At 37.0% G+C, this 19,436-nt stretch overlaps 1 protein-coding gene across 2 annotated transcripts in view; it reads left to right on the top strand.

The window, feature by feature from the left end:
• WDR35 (WD repeat domain 35) overlaps positions 1–18,927 on the top strand; it is a 46,186-nt gene extending 27,259 nt beyond the window's left edge. For both annotated transcript variants that reach the window (XM_071548297.1, XM_071548298.1), the window contains 15 exons: positions 369–438; positions 1,191–1,244; positions 2,850–2,959; positions 4,952–5,162; positions 5,745–5,825; positions 5,957–6,093; positions 7,998–8,201; positions 10,100–10,246; positions 11,931–12,063; positions 13,070–13,180; positions 14,242–14,406; positions 15,343–15,483; positions 16,272–16,428; positions 17,052–17,292; positions 18,202–18,927. In XM_071548297.1, the coding sequence (XP_071404398.1) occupies positions 369–438; positions 1,191–1,244; positions 2,850–2,959; positions 4,952–5,162; positions 5,745–5,825; positions 5,957–6,093; positions 7,998–8,201; positions 10,100–10,246; positions 11,931–12,063; positions 13,070–13,180; positions 14,242–14,406; positions 15,343–15,483; positions 16,272–16,428; positions 17,052–17,292; positions 18,202–18,349 (2,110 nt within the window). In that variant the 3' untranslated portion in view covers positions 18,350–18,927. The remainder of the gene's footprint in view (positions 1–368; positions 439–1,190; positions 1,245–2,849; positions 2,960–4,951; positions 5,163–5,744; positions 5,826–5,956; positions 6,094–7,997; positions 8,202–10,099; positions 10,247–11,930; positions 12,064–13,069; positions 13,181–14,241; positions 14,407–15,342; positions 15,484–16,271; positions 16,429–17,051; positions 17,293–18,201) is intronic.
• The last annotated feature ends 509 nt before the right edge of the window (positions 18,928–19,436 follow it).

A 19,436-nucleotide genomic window follows, 5' to 3' on the forward strand; every position in this document is an offset into this window, starting at 1 on the left:
AAAAGAAGCTATGATGAAGTATTGAATAATACAGTAATACATACATTTTGTGGCTGTGAAGGGGAAGCTCTTCATAAGTGTGGAGAGGATCATGTTTGAAGGTGGTTGATAGTTTAAAGGAACTTGTTGCAAAATTAAAATGCACAGATCATGTGGGAATGGACCATCAGTGGCTGTGAAAGTGAAAGCAATCACCATACCTTTATACCAATGGAAAGCAGGTTTATCAAAGGGAATACTATGGGAACACAGGAACAGGCATAGCTTTTACTCACTTCTCAGATTCCAGTGGTTTCTTCTCCAAGGATTGGGTATACATCTATGCTACCAAAGATGATCCTCTCTTTGGGCTTGCTTTTTTTCTACAGGATCTATCATATTGATGACACCTCTTCAGGATCTAGAGATGGACACCTTGATTACAACAGAGCTATTGAAGTAAGTGATGTTTTTAACTAGTTTATTGTGGTGTCACAATAAACAGCTTGAAACAGTACTAGTTAGCATTGCTTTATTTATTTGCATGGATCTTTGTCAGCAGAAGTTGGTTGTACCTAAACTTTCTTTTACTTCTTACCTTTTTTACATACCTGTTATATTTCTTCCCTCTGGTTAGTGCTGTTACTGTGTCATTATGTATTGCTGGAAATATACAGCAAACTGTAGGGAACATGGAAAAATTATTTTGGGGTGCAGTATGTAGATACCTGCTGTCTTCATTGCCAGAAGCAGCTCCCTTACTTCAAAAAAATCTAAGCTTGTTTGAAACTCAGTAGCCCTTGTAATCTTTCCGAGTATTTTTGGTCATTTTCACTTTATGTGTGTATGTGAGTGCTGGCTGTATCTACAAATATATATGAAATTAATTAGGAATCTCACAAATCAGAGATAACTGTCTTCCTGTGTTTTCTGTTAAACACCTGTTATATTTGGGATTTCTTTTTCTTTTTTTGGAGGAGGAGCAGGAGAAGAATGGAAGCTGTTAATATTATTGTCATGATTCCCATAACAAAGGCTGCTAATATCATAAACCCATCCATATACTCTATGCTGGCAAGGTTTGATAGCCCCTTTTCATGGGGATACTTAGCAACATTCTTGTATATTTAAATAAAACCCTTTTAGTTTTTTAGCAGGCATTCTTACCCTTTGCAGTAAAACTGATGCTGATATCACTTGTATACTTTCAGGCAACAAGAGATCCAATTTGTGCAATAACAGCATCTGATAAGATACTACTTGTGGTAAGTTACAAGATTAGAACAACTCGTAATTGCTTCTTGTGCTTGTAGGCATGAGATTCTCTTGCAAAATGTCATAGGCAATCATCATTTCCAAGCATTTCTGAATTCAGAATTTAAACAGCCAAAATCTCTTCTGTTAACCTGGATTCTTTCCTCAGGAGGGTAACTCACTAAGTACTTACAATTTAAGACTAGTTGCCTGAGTTGATACTTACACATAGGGTTTGATAAAGTAAAAAGTCAGGACTTAATTCTGTAATCTGAGTTCTGAGAAGTCTTTTCTAGGCTGTGTGTTCTAGACACGAAGATTTGCAAAGTTTGCCTATTTACATATTAATGGTATGTGTGGTAGTATGTTATATACAAATTAATAACTGAGTAGAACAAAGAAAGAAAAAGAACACTATTTCTTCATGTTATCTTCCTTCCAAAAAAGACCTTGATGTTTTCCCAGTTTCTACTCGATCTGTTGGGGGGTTTTTGTTGTTGTTGTTTGTTATATCTTTTGCTGTATTTTACCAAATCAATGGGTCATGAGAAAAAGCATGAATGGGAAAAGGGTGATGGTTAGTAGGTAACTATGGGATTCTGTTTGTGCTTGAAGAATAAGAAAATGAAATTCAGACAGTAATTAATAGTGACTTCAGTTAAAAACAAGGGAATGAGAAGAAGTGCCTTTGAGACCAAATCTGGATAAATGCGCTGAAGCTGAATCCGTATTACAGTGGTTAGATTTTCTAACACTTCTGACCAAATCTGCTTTTTAGTTTATAGACTATGCAGAGGTGAAAAAATCAAAGATGGTGATTGATGCTGAGGATCTTAGGGGTGGCTTTGGGGCAACCAAACCAGAAAATAAGGAATGAAGTTTGGACTACCTTAAAGTTTAATGTGACTTATTTCCAGCATAAGAGTTGAATAGTAGGTAAACCAAGCTGGATATGTTGTTCAGTCTATGGAAACACCATGAGAAAGTAGTGGCAATGATCATTTCAGTCCAGGGATGTCAAACTCTCTTCAGACTGTTGGCCTAATAGTGTCTCCACACAGGGAATGGATGTGTCATTCAGCAAAATAAAGCACATTGGTACTTAGATTTGTTTCCTGTTACTCAAGCCTGTGAATAACCTGCGTATTTTACAGCATTTCCTTTTAAAACTGGCTCAGATCTTGAAGTCACTGGTGAGTTTTTTTAGTGTGCAGTCAGCCCTGCATGAGCAGACCCGTCCTGCTTTCAGACCTGGGCTGATGCTGTCATATTGCACTCTTTGAGGGGATTTACTAGCACGGGACAAGGATCTTTTAACTGTTCTTTTTTGTATGTAGACCCTGTCTGGAGGTTCATAGGTCCTGTTCAGTGGGCTGTATGTAGACTGGAACTGTTTATTTTAACATCCCTGATTTAAGCAGATCTGTCGAGTGTAGCATCTTAAAATATCTTGTTTAAATAGCAGAATTCAGAATTTTTAGGATGATGATATTCCCTCTTATACTCTGTAACTTATCCAAAAGCTCTTTTGTCTAAGATAGCATATAAATAAAACCCTTTTAAAGAGTTTACTGATGGAAAAGTTCTCTTGCTAAGCCAGGATCACCTTTCCCCAGGGAAGAGAATCTGGCACTATTCAGAGATACAGTCTCCCTAGTGTGGCTGCAGTGCAGAGCTATGTCCTGAACTGTCGTGCCTATCAGCTGTCACTGAACTGCAACTCCAGGTGAGTTATAGATCTGCTTCTAAACACAAGTATCTAATTTAAAAATAAAGCACTAAAATTTGTGAAAACACTAATTATACGAAATCTATCATTCTATAATAATGATGTACTAATTTCAATTTAATAAAACCCATTAATTTTAGTGGTTATTTATTGTTTAACCATTTCTTTATTACTAATTATAGACAGTCATCAGATTGCTCTGAGAGACTGTGCTGGTAAAGCTCTCCTATGCTTGTATATATGAAAATATCTTTGTTTCAGTAGATGAACCAAACATAACCTTCCTGTGATCATGACAGGTGTTGACAAAATTATGTTATAACCTGAAACTTTTTATCTCTATGGCTTCTTTCTATTTTCCTGTCCTTCTAATGTCTGGAAACTTTGTTCATCCAATAATAATTTTCCATTATTACAAGCTGTAGCTAATGGCAATGCTTCTAGCAAGTCTGGTTTCTACTTAACAGCTACTGGCGTTCTACTGGCTTCCTGCTTTAGAATAGAATCACAGAATCATAGAATCGATTGGGTTGGAAAAGACCTCCAAGATCATCGAGTCCAACCCTTGGTCCAACTCTAGTCCATTTACCAGATCATGGCACTCAGCGCCACGTCCAATCTGTTCAAAAATCTCTAGGGATGGTGAATCCACCATCTCTCTGGGCAGCCCATTCCAATGCCTGATTACTCTCTCTGTAAAGAATTTTTTTCTGATATCCAACTTAAATTTCCCCTGGCAGAGCTTAAGCCCGTGCCCCCTTGTCCTATTGCTGAGTGCCTGGGAGAAGAGATCAATCCCCACCTGGCTATAACTTCCCTTCAGGTAGTTCTAGACAGTGATGAGGTCACCTCTGAGCCTCCTCTTCTCCAGGCTAAACAACCCCAGCTCCCTCAGCCTCTCCCCATAGGGCTTGTGCTCCAGTCCCTTCACCAGCCTTGTTGCTCTTCTCTGGACTCGCTCCAGCACCTCAATATCCTTTCTGAACTGAGGGGCCCAGAACTGAACACAGTACTCAAGGTGTGTTTGTGCAAGAGAGCACACAAGAGTCTTGGCAGAAAAGGCTAAAATATACTGACTAAAGAGAACTTGCAAGGCAATTTTAATCACTTCAAAATAACTTCATAATTTCAAACAAAATTTCTAATGCTTGTGTAGATCTCTCACCTCTTTAGGTATAGACCAAAAATAGATTGCTTCGCTCCAAAGGCAGTGTGATCAAGTCAGAGCCACATTCATTTTTGTTTTAAACCCAAGCTGTTTCCTTCCTAAGTATCCTTGTGCTAGGGAAAAAGGATCAGATCCATAAGCATTTGGAAGTTAATTTTCTAAATTGCTTTTGAAATCTTAAAAGGGATTTAGGATGCTTAACATTGAATATTTAGAAGTGCTTCTAAAATGACCTTGTAGTAGATAGAGGCCACTATGATTCACTGAAGACCTATGTAACTGGAAACTTTCATATGTAACATTTTAAAAATTGTATTTTTCCCTTAATTTAAATGACTTAAAAGATAAACTGAATTATGCTTTTTATTGCCTTGAAAAAAACCTAAAGAATACCCTTTGCAGAAATGTAAGAAATCCTGTTTTAAGAATCTGCCCCATTGCCTCCTAGTAAATAAGGAAAACCAGTTCTGTTTAGTTGTTAATTTTAGTCTTTGTCCAGAAAAGTTTGGCAAGGGGCAGAACCTGTAATTTATTCAACTTGATATGTGATGTACTAGGGATCTTCAAAATGCTGGATGAAAAAATGGGCATATTTCAGAGCCTTTGCAGGGCCAGATCGTATATGAGCAGATGTTTCCATGTCTCTGGTCTCTGCTGTGCAGATAAGTGAAAGTCACATGCACATCTGTGCTGGCTTTGGCACACAACAGCATCTCACTGAATCTGTAGAATTTTACTGTGCCAGTCTGGAGAACTATTTCAGATGTCCAGCCTTGAACAGTCTTATTTAGCTGTCTTGTTTTTCCTTTGTTTTTCTGTAGTCGTCTTGCTATCATAGACCTTTCTGGTGTTCTGAGTTTCTTTGACTTGGACACGCGGGCAATAGACAGCACAGGACAGCAGGTGATAGGGGAGCAGCTGAAACTGGAACGCAAGGATGTCTGGGATATGAAATGGGCCAAAGATAACCCAGATTTGTTTGCAATGATGGAGAAAACAAGAATGTATGTTTTCCGAAACTTGGATCCAGAGGTAAAGATTAAGATTGATAAACTACTCATTTTACAAATTCGCTCATAAGTTAATGGCTCTTTCTTGAATAGTATTGTTCTTGTGCTTACCATTCAATTAGGCAAGTGTTATTTGCATAAACTTGCTTCTGGAAATCTCAAAATCTTATCAACTCTCAGGTGGGAATGTTGTTTTGGAACAAATAAGTAAAATGAACCATCAGTCCTGGAAACATAAAAATGCTGTTCTATTTTTATGAAATGTATGAGAAATTTTCAGGAGCGTATTTTTTTTGTATGCTTTGGGAAACATAAATGCAGTTTTAGTAGAGATACTTGTAAAACACAGTGCAGTTGAATCTAAATATTTGCAGATGTTTCTGTATCTCTTTCTTAGAATTTAGTTAGAGAAAACATGAGGATTTGTAATGATGTCTGTGTTTATAGAATTGTCAATAATATTAATGACTGTAGTATTTGTTTCTTGTTGGAAATGCAATTAAATCCTAGTTTGGGGAAGAATGTATTTATATATATATTTAACAGATTTGATTAGGATTTAATCAGTCAGAATATAAGTTCATTCCTTTGTAACTTATTTAAGGAACCTATACAAACATCTGGATATATTTGCAACTTTGAAGATTTAGAAATCAAATCTGTTCTTCTGGATGAAGTATTAAAGGTAAGTACAATTAACTTTATTTTGTAGGAAAAGTTGGTGTCTGTCTTACTGATTTGAACAGTGGATATCTATGTTGGGTGAAAACAAAGGTCACATGGAATAAAAGTATGTTTCTTTATCCATTATGTTAGAATCCTGAACATCCTAACAAAGATTACATCATCAATTTCGAGATTCGGTCATTACGAGACAGTCGAGCATTGATTGAAAAAGTTGGCATTGAGGAATCTTCCCAATTCATAGAAGACAATCCACATCCCAGACTTTGGTAAAATCTTTTATAAGCCAACTTTTAAAAAATTTGTGCTCTTTTGTATTCTTTTCCTGTTCAGACAGATCTAGTGTGAAAGTACAAAACCTCAAATTAAAACTAGCCAAAGCAGGATGCACTAAGATTTTATGAATGTTGGAGTACCTGGAATGCCAGGCATGTGATGTGTGTCATGGTACTGGGTTTAGGGTACAGGCTCAGGACACCTTTTTGCTCTGTGCTGTATGATCCCCAAAACACAGTGCTCCCTTGCTCTTAGGGGTGACTTTAAAGGAAATGAAAAAGCTGGCAGAAAGCTAATTTACAGTTGGTTAAATTCAAATTTAAATTTATATATTTCATATTGAACCTTGACGACAAAGCACTTAAAACCCAGTAAAAGGGAGCACATCAGAATGATAACAAGGTAAGAGTAGTTTGACTAACCTTGTAGCATTTTGAACAGGCCATAAAGGAGAGAAATGAGAAGGGCTGGGTATGTTAATCATGTTATGGTGCAGCATCTCAGAAGTAATCTGAGAGATGGAGATGCCGGCGTGCTTAAACTAAACACGGACTCAGCTATTAACATTGAAAAGCCTGCATAGCAAACACATAAGAATAAACCTGTGAAAACAGGAGTTCTGGGAATCTCTTTAATATCCCAAGTCATGAGGGCTGGAAGAGTAAAAGCCTCAGTGGGTAATTTATTGAAAAGTCAGTTGCAGAACTTAAAACTTCATCAACAGGTTTCTTGATGAGTGATGCCAATTCTCTTTAATTCTCTGGAGATTCTTTATCAGTACCTTTCTTTAGTCATTTTGCCTCTGTTTTGAAGCTAACAGATTTCTTGCAGTATTGGACATTAGGCTGTTAATTTAGTAGGAAGGTTTAGAGGAAAACTTAAAGTTGCTGAAAGACTGGCCAAGACAGCTTGTTTTATGTTTGTCCCTAAAAGCATTTCTTCCTATTTAGTTGTGCTTTTGTCTCCAGAATGTTCATTCTGAAACACAGGATTTGCTCGCTACCTATTGAAAGTTTCTGTAATAATACTGTAATTTTATTAGTTGGAGTGTGTAGGGTAAAATGTTAGTTTTGGGAATCTTCACCTTTATGAATGTCTTCAGGTAGCTGAAGACTTTTTGGAGCTTTGAAGTCATTTATGCCTTTTGCTAGTACTGTCTGTTCATTTAATATAAAATGACTATTCATTTTGAAAATCTGTATCTCAGTAGAAGTTTTATATTGTAAAATCACAAAATACACATCAAATTCTGTTCCTCTTGCTCCAAAATTGCCATGAACTTTATTTTTTTATGCAAGAAAACGTGTCACATATTTATAAAGAAGAGATGGATTAGAAGTACTGGATGTAACCAAATATATTCCAGAACAGAAGAGGACAGTGCCCTTACTTCTAGAATGCAACAAACAGGATGATGTGTGTAGCAGGTGGATTACATTAGCCATACTGTTCTTCTCCTGGTTTCTTTGATGTCAGTGATGAGCATTTGAGTTGAAGTGATACCAAACTGATTAAAAAACATGGAGTTGATACTGCCTAAAGTGGGTTTAAAACTATGACAAATGCATAGGTAGAAATATCTAAATGGAACTGCATTGAGACCAGCAAGACATTTCACACAGGACAAGTGGAACACGCAAACCTTGCCCATTCTTCCCAAACCAGTGTCCATTTAAACAACTGAACAAAAGAATATTACCAATTGCTTCAACATCTTTGCCTGAGAAGATACTGGACAGATCACAGAATGTACTGGGAACAAAAACACAACTGTATTAAGATTAGCTAGTAATTGCAATAACTTGAATGTCTTCTTTAAATAATTACTAGTTAAATGGCTCCTCATTTAATTTACTCTCAACTGCTTTTCCATCTGTCATGTTTGTTTTTCACACAGGCGTCTCCTGGCTGAAGCTGCTCTTCAGAAGCTGGATCTGCAGACAGCTGAACAGGCTTTTGTGCGTTGCAAAGATTATCAAGGTATTAAATTTGTGAAGCGTCTGGGCAACCTGCAGAGCGAGTCCATGAAGCAAGCAGAAGTGGCAGCCTATTTTAGCAGATTTGAAGAAGCTGAAAGAATGTATCTGGATATGGACAGAAGGTAATTGCATGGAATCATCTCAGCAGCAAAAAAATAAAGAAAATAAGTCTGGGAAAAGAAAAAGGCACTCCTTAATTAGCAATGGCTGTTTTAGCTCTGAAGAGTCTTTACCAGTTTCTGCAAAGACATAAAAGGATCAGATGGAGAGAATTTTGTTGTATCCACAGAGTTCTATATGTAAATCAGTGCATTCCAAACTGTTTGCAAAATCTCGTCTGCTCTAGGTAGACCTGTGTTTCGTAATTTTTTTCACAAGTATTTTGTCAGTATTTCAACTGGGATTCCAAAAATACAAACAATCTTAACTAATGTTTAATTTATGTGCTGTTGGTCTTAGCTAGTAGCCAAGTACACATTCTTCCCAATTACATATACAAACAACAGTTTTTAATGAACTGTAATCTCTGGAGAGACAGAAAGGACTCTGGATGAAACTGTGGAACAATCAATGGAATTTTTGCTTAGGAAGGAAAATAAACAAAGCAAAATTACAGTATTGCTGGGAATATAAATTAACACTAAGCAATTAGTCAGACAACTGTCTCTACTGAAAAAGGGTAATGATAAATCAGCAGCAGCAGTTGTACAGTGTAGCCTGTAGATGGTGGTCAAACATGAAGAAACGTGAATCACTTGTGCACATGTGAAATTTTTAAGTTTTGATTAACGGAGCCATGAAAAACAGTAGGGAATGATGGAGAAAAACATCAGTTATTCTTTCATGCTGTAAGAATGAGAAACCTTCCCCTTTCCCAGTAAGTGATACAGAGTGTGGGGGTAGAGGGAGAAGGCAGAAGATGGGGAGAGGTGCCCATTAGAGCCTGGTAATGGAAAACTTTCTTGACTGTAGTTAATTATTTGGAGGTGAACTGCCTCCTAAGCACTCCAGTCACACTCATTTTTAAATATGGCATATTCCTTTTCATGGCTTATTCTCTTCATGGCTGAAGAGAAATTTGGACATTAAAGGATTGCAGAAGTCAAAAACTGATTTTTTTTCCACTCGTTTCTTCAACAGCAGAGCATCTTATTCTCCAGCTACAAGAATATGGGAATTCTGTATTGATGTTATGTGTCTCCTCACCACCAGAAAAATCCTGAGAAGGATCTATCGTAAATCAGGATGAAATAAATCTGTTTTTCAAATACAGTTTTAATATTTTTAGATTGATGCTCTTATTTAGCTGACTGCGCTGACTTGCTACTGCCTTCCTTACTTCACTTGTAAGCTGAGGGCATTTTTAAAAGAGTGTATAGGTCTCTCCCATTTATTTTTTTATGCACCTGCAGAATTACTTTTATATGAAGTAATATAGAATTATTCTATTTAGTGGAAAAACATGCCAGACAGACACACGGTGAGTCATATGTATGCATGAATAATAAAAATAATAAAAAGAAAAAACGAAGTCTGAATCATTCCTCCTTTATCCAAAGTCACCCTGAATCTGAAAGAGAAGTCTCTGAAATCTGTTTTGTTACATCTCATCTTTAGCTCCCATTATTCATAATTCATTGCTCCTTGGCCTTTTCCCTCATCTTCCTCTGTCTTTAGCCTTTTGCAGCTGCTCCCATCTCTTGTAGTGGTCAGCAGTGAAAGATACAGAACAGAATAAGAGAGAACCTGAAGTAACATCAGCCCAACTGTCTCACCAGCTGCTCATTTAACTCCTTACACAGGAATGTGGCTAATAAGGAGCATACTTATGCAATGACCTGTGAGCTCTCTATTTGCTCTTATGGAATAGTGCTTAAATTGAAAACAAGATACCTGGGATCACTGTGATACCTGCAATACAGGTTAAGAACATGAAAATACTTTTAGACGCTTTTCTGAAGACTTTTATTACCTATTTTATTGTCTTTGACATTTCCCTGCTGCTTTCTGTTTATACCAGAGATCTTGCCATTGGACTGCGGATCAAACTGGGAGATTGGTTTCGAGTACTGGTGCTACTGAAAACTGGCTCAGCGGACTCGTACGATGCCCTTCTGGAACAGGCATACAATGCTATTGGAGACTACTTCGCAGACCGCCAGAAGTGGTATGTTCTGTAGAGGAACTGGTAGGAAGGAAATTACAAAAGAAATTACTAAACTGATGACAAGACTTACTTTACAGGGAAGGACAGACATTAGGATACAATACATGGGATAATTTTGAAATGATGAGATTGAGCTCAGACCCTTATAGTTCCATGATAAGATAAACAAAAAGCTGTTGATCAGCTGTCTAAATAATGAAGGTGATAAAAATCTGTTTTTCCAGAAGTCTGTCTGCTTCCAAGGAAAGAAGAGAAATACCTATACAGTATTAAAGAAAAAAATGTTCTTAAAAGTAGGACAGAATTATTAAGCATCAGCAAATTTTCTAGAATGCTGCAACCCACAAATATTTGAAAAGGTCCAGAGTTCTTTATGATGTTGCCGTGAATGACCCTTCCCCCCAAAAACAGGACTTCGAGCCATGTTAGTGTAGGGTAAGATAAAAAGTAAAGGTCCTTTAATAACACAGGGCCTACAGGTCACAGGAATACAGGATGACATGCATGTGCCTCAGTTCTTGTTTCCATGGCTTTTATAATAAGATCCCTCCAATCATTGCTTTACATATTTCTCAGTTCAGCCCCAGTCCCACCTCTGGTCCAACTCCCTGGAATTGGGTCTGGGGTCGTCAAGACCCTCTGTCTTCATCAGCTCTTCTTCCTCGGGCACACAAAGGTCTCTTGGAGCTCATCCAGTTCTGGCTTTTGGGTCACTCTGACCTATGTTTATGTTTCATTCTGTAGGCCTTCTGATATCCTTTAGCTCTTTACCTTGGAAAGGAGTCTAAACAAGATTAATTAACTAAAGGAATTTGAGCTCCCTGTTCTGGGACAGGGGTAGTGATAGAAATGCATTAAACTTAAACTGTTAGAAATATTAACCCTCTAAAAATCTACAACTACTGTGTTCCTAAAATCTACAAAATGTGAAAATCAGAACAAAAACCCCTTTGGCATCAATGACCTGGATCAGTCTCCAGCTGTTGCCCAAACTGGGCACCCAAGGAAAATTTTAAGGATAGCACATACCTGTAATGGTATTTCTCCAGAACACATTTTGCAGTCAAGTACTCACTGAGCCAGAGGTAATGTCTTCATAGTTAATAACTTGCTGAGAAATTTTTTTTCATGCACTTTCCTTATTGCCCTCTAAGCCTGTGTCTCAGAGTTCCACAGCTCCACTGTACATTGTGATTACCCAAACCCTATTTTTACAAAGAACTTGGGTCCCAAAGCAGTTGAAAACTTTTTATTAGATTTTGAAAGTTGATTTTTAGATGTTTTAGGTAACTTTGGAGAATGGTCTTGGAGGTCTTGGTGCTTGTGTTTTAAAATACAGAGGCACAACAGTAAAGCCTTTTTCTGAAAGTTTAGTTCTACGTTGTGCATTGTCTGCCATGATCTGTGCAGATATGGGAATATAGTTTTAAGATTCCTTAACTTCCTAACCTTATGCTAATCAGAGAATCAGTCTTGCTACTACTTCAATGTAATGACCTCTGAAAATGAATACTTTTACTGCATTTTAGAAAAACAGTGAAATTCTAGCTACAGAAGTTTCTCCAAGAAAAGCTACATCTTAAAAATAATACAATTTTAAATTGAAAAATTCGAAAGGTTTACGGAGTTAAAAATTTTGCTTGTGTTTATGTATCAGAAGCCACTACATTATTTGTCCTATTAGGTTAAATGCTGTACAGTATTATGTGCAAGGACGAAACCAGGAACGTTTAGCTGAATGTTACTACATGCTAGAGGACTACCAAGGACTGGAGGATCTGGCTAACTCACTTCCAGAGAATCATAAATTGCTCCCTGTAAGCAAAAACACCTTTATTTTTCATTGTCTTTTACCCAACCGATTGTTTAAAATTTCCCATCTTGGGAGGGTTAAGGAAGAAATAGAGAAGGAATGCAGCATATGACCTACTAAGTTAATCATAATGGTGTTACTGTATTGACCTTCAACATTACTGTTGTTTTCCTACTCCATTATTCTTCCTTTCCCTTATTGTCCCAGTTCCCCAGAAAGATCTGATTGTTCATTGTGTTTTATTGTCACCTGGCTAAGTCATAATTTACTGTTTTCTCTCCCCAAATTGTGGCACTTCCCTTTGAAATATCTGTGCTTCACTGAGAAGTTACTCATGGATGGACACTTACTTTATCTTTTGTTTTATCATCTTGTCTACACTGCTGGGTTTTTTTTCCCCCTGAATCCTTGTTGGTTGCTATACGTGGTTTAACTTCTTACATGGTAGCTTGAGTGGGAATACTAATGCACAAATGCACAATGAAAATTGAAGATACTTTGAAAAGAGGAAAAGTAGGTGGGATGGGTTGTATAGGATATATAGGGGTGTAGAGTATAGGTATGTGTATATAGTAGGGCATGACCTACTACGTAATAGCTAATTTAAAACTACACTACAGCTGATTAATTCAAAATGCTTGAAAAATGCAAAACATGCTCCTTTTAATGCCATTTTCAGTAAAGCAAGACATTTCTTTTTAACGTCACTGGAATAGCAAAGTTTCATGAAATACTCTAAACAGTAAGAATACAATTCTTTTTGTATGATTTAATTTGAAAGAAAAAATTTTAAATAGCTTTTTGGAATTTAGAAGCAGTGTGTGAAACTAATACAACTCACTGTTCTCAATAATAACAACAGTGCATGGTGCCTTCACAGGATCCATGAAGTGAACAACCCCTTCCCCAACCTCTTGGAATTATATTAAACAATATAAGAGTATTGCAGTTGCTACACAATATACTAAAAATGTGGAAGTGAATTTAACATGGTACTGATGCTTTTGCAGGATATTGCTTATATGTTTGTAAGAGTGGGGATGTGTGAACAAGCTGTGTCAGCCTTTCTGAAATGTAATAGACCAAAGGATGCAGTGGATACCTGTGTGCATCTCAACCAGGTAAAATAGCTGGAGATAATCTACTTTACCAATTTAATTTACTTTACCAGTTTAACAGTGAAACTTCTATCCTAATGCCCAACTAAATACAAGTCCTTGTTAAGTGTCTGATGATTTGTCATGGTTTCTGGAAAATGTGTATTTCAGTGCTTAAGGCAGTTTCGAGATTAAGATTAGACCATTGGAGGGACAGTGGTACATGCAGGGTGTTTGGCCAGCATGCTCAGCATGCAGACATTTGTAGCCTCTGGAGCTTGGCTATGCTGCTGCCTCCTGATGGAATGGGAGAAAGACTGGAGAAGAGATAGATGTCTGTTCTGGATGTTTTCCACATTCCTCTCCTCTGTGCACATGCACATGGATTTGTGAGTGAGTGAGGATGTAGCTGGAAAAAGCTGATCTGAAAACTGATCTATGTGTGTACATCTAGAGCTGTTTCCTGGCACTTAGCTGTGCAAATGTTGGTGTCAACACAGAAAAACTGAGGGTGACTATGAGGAACTTGATGTATGATAATGGTAGGACTGTCTAGGGCTGGCTTTATTTCAATAATTTCTTAGTTTATGGATCTGAAGAGCTATTAGGTGTGAGATTCAGCTAAGATTCTCAGTCCTGCTAAACTTTTGATCTGGGGCAAACACAGTAGCCAAACCATTGAATATCAGGAAAATTCACAGACAAAATGAGCTGTATAGAAGGATACTGTGTGCTTTGAGCTTCTGACTGAAGTCCTCTTAGATGTGCTTTTGAGAGTCTGGATTTAGTAATACCAGAAGTGTTGAAATCCACGTGTCCGGCTACGAACTGCAATGAAGGGATTTTGCAAAGCTTTTACCAAAGCAGAAGCAACTGTTTCATATGTGGCTTTGGACAGAAGTCCAGCATTTGTTTCACAGGCCTGCTGCATCACACGATTGGTAATCATGTTAGCATTTGTATTCTCTTGCTTTTTATGTTAATTTCATAGTAGTCTGGTTTTAAATGGCAGTGAAAAATTTCACACAAATGTTGCAGTCTGTTCATGGTTTGTTAGGTTAATAATTGTCTCCTTTCATTTCTAGTGGAATAAAGCTGTGGAACTGGCTAAAAATCACAATATGAAAGAGATTGGATCCTTGTTAGCCAGATATGCAAGTCATTTGCTGGAAAAGAATAAAATCCTTGATGCTATAGAACTCTATCGTAAAGCAAATTATTTCATTGAAGCTGCTAAGCTCATGTTCAAGGTATCACAGGTTTTATTTTTGTGTCAAGTAACTGTTTTTTGCACTAGCTCTTAGTAATTCCATTCTACTTTTATTCTCTTGGGGCTATTTTAGTTTTAACAATGTCTAGGCTATAAGCAGATGCCATTATACAGGATACTGCAAAGATGAATCCAGCTCCCAGAGTTCAGGAATGTCTGTCTGTAATAGTACCCTGGTTGTCCTCTGTAGCCAGTGGAGAGAATTTTGAGACATAAGCCATCTATTTTATTTTGAGACTTTTACTTCAGTGTGAGATGAACTGCACCTCAGAAAAGGTCCTGTTGCTCTGCATTGCCTAGAAAAGAATGGTAGACTAGCCTGGGCTGCAATGTCCACGTTATTTTGTTATGAGTGTGTTATTTTTTTAAAAAAAGGAGATAAAACTATGTCAATAACTCTAAGAAGTTAAATTTTGGTATTTCTTCAATTAGTACCTTCAATTAGAAATGGTGTGTGATAGAGATGTTGCTTAGATTTGGTTTGGCTGCAGATATTTCTATACATAACTTAGTCTGTAAGAGTTATACATAATTTTTACTGCAAATATTTATAGCACTATATATATAATATATGTTACTTTCAAAAGCCATTCTTTTATGGGAAAACCCCCAGACCTTACTGAAAGTATGTATGTGTTTAAATACTGCTATTTTTTAGTTTATTTTTACATTAAGTCAATAGACTTATACATGGTTACACTGATTTATCCTCCCTGAGAATCTGGCTTTATATACATATTAGCTAAATAAATATAGAATAATGTGCATACTTCACTTTGACATTTTCATTTATAGTACTCTTTGCAGTCTAAATTATTACATTTAAAGGCAGAATCATTTTTTGGCATGATTTCCTAGGTTTGTACAAGCATGCAATTGTCCAAGAGAATTAAATCCCTTTGTTTTGTTTTTTAAGATTGCAGATGAAGAGTCAAAGAAAAGGACAAAACCTTTGCGAGTTAAAAAGCTTTATGTATTATCAGCCTTACTTATGGAACAGTGCCATGAACAAATGCAAAATGCACAGAGGGGAAAAGTTAAAGAGAAAACTTCAGAGGTAGTGTCTTTTTTATTTTTTCCCCTTTCTGAATTCTGGAATGTGCTACCTGGAATAAAGCAAGCTATCTTCATGGGAGCCTATAATGTGTTTCTAATAGCCCTTTTTCCTGCTAAGAACAAAGCTTTCCTTAAAGCAAGTCTTCCATGAAAACCTATTGTTTTAAGTATTATTTTAAAACATGTTACATCATATATATTAATAGATATTTTTCTTCATCAGTTTAATGTGTTTTTCTTGATGTTTTCACTATGACAATGAAAACTATGCTAAGAAACTCCAGATTTTTTTTTCGTGCAAGACTCTCACTTCCATGTAATGTAGGAGTAAGTATTGATCCCAAAGTGTGAACTGTGATTAGATTAAGTTATGTTGCCTATAATTTAGCAGGGAGATAGCTCCAGATATGAGGGAACCAAAAGCAAGAATTTTTTTTCTGCTCACACATTCATCTTCATATGCACAAATGAAATAGTTTAAACAAAGTTTTAAGAGCTCTGGTGTTGAAATGCAGTTATTAATCCAAACTATGAACCAGTCTGCAGATGTGCCCAAAATACATTTGTACACACGTATATGATATTTATCTTTGAAAATCTGCACCATATGTTGTGCCTGTGCTCTGTATAAAATGCCTGACAATGTTCACTTTAGGTCCATTTATATTTTTCTAGTTAACACAGACAGTGGTGTAATCATTAAGTATAGAAAAGTCCTTTTCATGTATCCCCATTTCCTGCTCTATCTGTTTCATATAAAAATTTCTTGTGATATTGCTTTGTTTTCAGAGTGCTTCAGCTTTGGCTGGTTTGCTGGCAGAAGATGTTCTTTCTTCAACTAATCACTTTGTAGACAATGCTTGGCGAGGAGCTGAGGCTTACCATTTTTTCATACTTGCACAAAAACAACTCTATAAAGGTTCTGTAGATGCAGCACTTAAAACAGGTAGGACTTCCTGGAAAAAACCTTTTAATTGCACAGCACCTGCACAGCACATAATTTCATTTATAGTTGGCACATTTTTCTGTTCCATGGAATTTAAACCAAAACCATATAATGAATTGAATATGGCTGCAGTCAAGGCAGCTGGAAAGGACTTTCATGAAGACAATTTAAATACAACTTTCCAAATATTACATGGTTAAATTGGTCAATTTCTGTAGATGTTCTGCTGGCTGTTTTGTTTCTTTCCTTAAATTATAAGGCATACCTCAATTCACATCAGACCTCCCTGCAGAGCTTCCTAAAAAATGTGACAGAGAAGCAAGTAGTGCCTTATAATTTAAGTAATGAAGATCTATTTAAAATCCTTCTAACATCTTTAAAACAAACCAACCAAACAAAAATGAAGTGTTTCAAGAAGACATTTCACTTTCCCAGTCAAATCCCCTTTATTTATTTTTCAAAAGCAATGCTTCATAGTCATGTCAATGAAAAGACTTTGGCTCATTTTGTCCAATTTGTAGGGTTAATACTGTCTCCTAGTAGCAAAATTTCATACAGGTGCTTTCACTTCTCACAAGATGTGTAGTAATATCCTTGGATTTCTTTTTTTTGTCCTTTTTTAGCTCTTCATTTGCGAGATTATGAAGACATTATCCCTGCAGTTGAAATCTATTCCCTTTTGGCACTCTGTGCATGTGCAAACAGAGCATTTGATACTTGCTCAAAAGCATTTGTTAAACTAGAATCCTTGGAAACTCTTAGGCCAGAGCAGAGGCAACAATATGAAGACCTTGCTCTAGAGATATTCACGAGGTACAGTCCAAAGTACAACAAAAAGTCTGATCTGGATGATGTTCTTGAGAGGTGGGTTTATTTTTATATGATACTGTAATAATACTATAGTTTTTTCCTGTTGTCTGGTTCTAGCAGCTTTTGTGTGTGACCAAGTTAATTAAAAATGCTCTGCTGCTTAAACCAAATATTGGGCAAGAATGATGCAGGTGTCAGCCAGTTTGCAGACACAACACTGTGTTGTTTGGGAAAATAGACCCTGACTGCACTGGAGGGACCCGGCAGAAGGAACTTCACCTTAATTTGAAAGGCAGGTAGAGCACAGGAGTTTTATGACTTTTGATACTGGATCACATGACATTAAAGTAATAATATTTTGTTTGCACCACCATTGTGGTGTGATGCAAATATCCACAAGTGAATGTTTAACCATTATTAAGTTTCTAGTGTTTTGTGAATTACCTAAATCTACATGGTGTGAGAATATCAATATGTCAAGTGAAAAAAGAAAAGCAAGGAGGGCACACTTAAGGGATAAGTCCTTGGAGTGGCTATAGCCACAATACTGTCTTTGACATGTTTCCTGCTAACAGCATGGAGTTTGTGAGTATGGAAACTGTGAGTCAATTTTCTTGTAGCAAATAGGATTTTAACATGTCTTGTTTGATCCTACTGTGCAGCTGTGCAGAATCTTACCAGCAGCTGTCAACTCTTCAGAGAAAGGAGCATAACAGTAGTGCAGGTGTCTAATCTGACCTTACCTTTATATGGCCTTCACTGCTTTTCACTCCATCTTTTGGATCTGCTGGCCCTGATTTGTTGACTAGTTCTAGGGGTGGACATTCTTTGATGTGAAGATCTACACATTTGTCTATGTGAACAGTGAAGTCTTATGTGATGTAATAACTTCTAATTAACAACTGACACCATATTTTTTTTCTTTCAGCTTTATTTACTCTTCTTCTTTTTTTCTTTTAATAGTGAAAATGGGAAACTTCCTGTATGTGTTGCAACAGGAGAGCTTATCCTGGAGTATGAGGTCTGGATGTGCAGTGTATGTAAGCACTGCATGAAAGCCAGTGAAGTAGGCAATTATAAGTCCTGTCCTCTCTGCCACAGCATGGTATAGCTGAGGACAACAGCCTGTGTATCCTCATTTATGACTCCTAAAAATAGCCTCTGGAATGTTACCAATGTACTATATTTTAAAATACAACTCAGGTACTGTATTGTAGCAGATAGTGCCACTATTAGAGAAACCCAGAAAACCCATAAGAGAAACATTTACTGGTTCCATTTATGTGACTAATGACCATGTTAATAGACTTCATTTTCATTACACTTTTTAAAAAAGATTTAAGGTAAAAGCATTCCTTTCTTACTGTAGATTGAGCCTGGTTTCAAAACCATGTGAGTTGAATGTAGGTTCATATTAATACGTTTTACTCCAAGCAGGCTCCATTTTTGTGTGTCTGTAATTCCACAGAAAACTATTGAGTTTTCTCAGAATTCACAATTTTGTGAAGGAAGTAATTCCTGAGTTGAAATAATGCCACAGTCGTTTTGATAATATTATTGTATTACTTGTATTATTTGTACTGCTGTGTTACTAGAGTGATGATACCAGTACAGGCATATGTTTGTGCTGATTTCTTTGGCCAAGTGTTTTTAAACCCACCATAGCAATAAAGGGCTTGAAAACAGTCAGTGCTGTCTGTCTGCATCTGCGTTCTTGAGCTTGGGTGATGTGATCTTCAACCAGTCAAGGAAACCTCCACGAACCTTCAAACTGGAATCTGGCCATTTTTTTCAAGTAGCTTGAGAGAGCAGCCAACATCTGTTAACAGATTTCAGGACCTGAATGGTCACCCTTGTTACACACAGAGGTCTAAGGAATGATGTCTTACTTAGAACTGCACTGTTCTACCTTATGCTGGATTTGAGCCTCTGCTCTGCAAGTGCTGCAGGTCCTTGCTGCACAGGATGAGCTCTCTCCAGGCCCAGCCAGCATTTGGCCACCTGGCAAGAGCCATGACCTGCGACATTCACACTCTGCACTGGCACATTTCTGCACCGTCTTTCAGGGCAAGTCATGTCTCTCACCTAAACTTAGGCCAGGAAAGGATAAACCTCATTTTCACGGAATCACAAAGTTGTAGAACAGTTTGCAGTGGAAGGGTCCTAACTTAAAGACCATCTCATTCCAAACCCTTTGC

Source organism: Pithys albifrons, chromosome 2, assembly GCF_047495875.1.
Source record: "Pithys albifrons albifrons isolate INPA30051 chromosome 2, PitAlb_v1, whole genome shotgun sequence".
NCBI classification, from domain to species: Eukaryota; Metazoa; Chordata; class Aves; order Passeriformes; family Thamnophilidae; genus Pithys; species Pithys albifrons.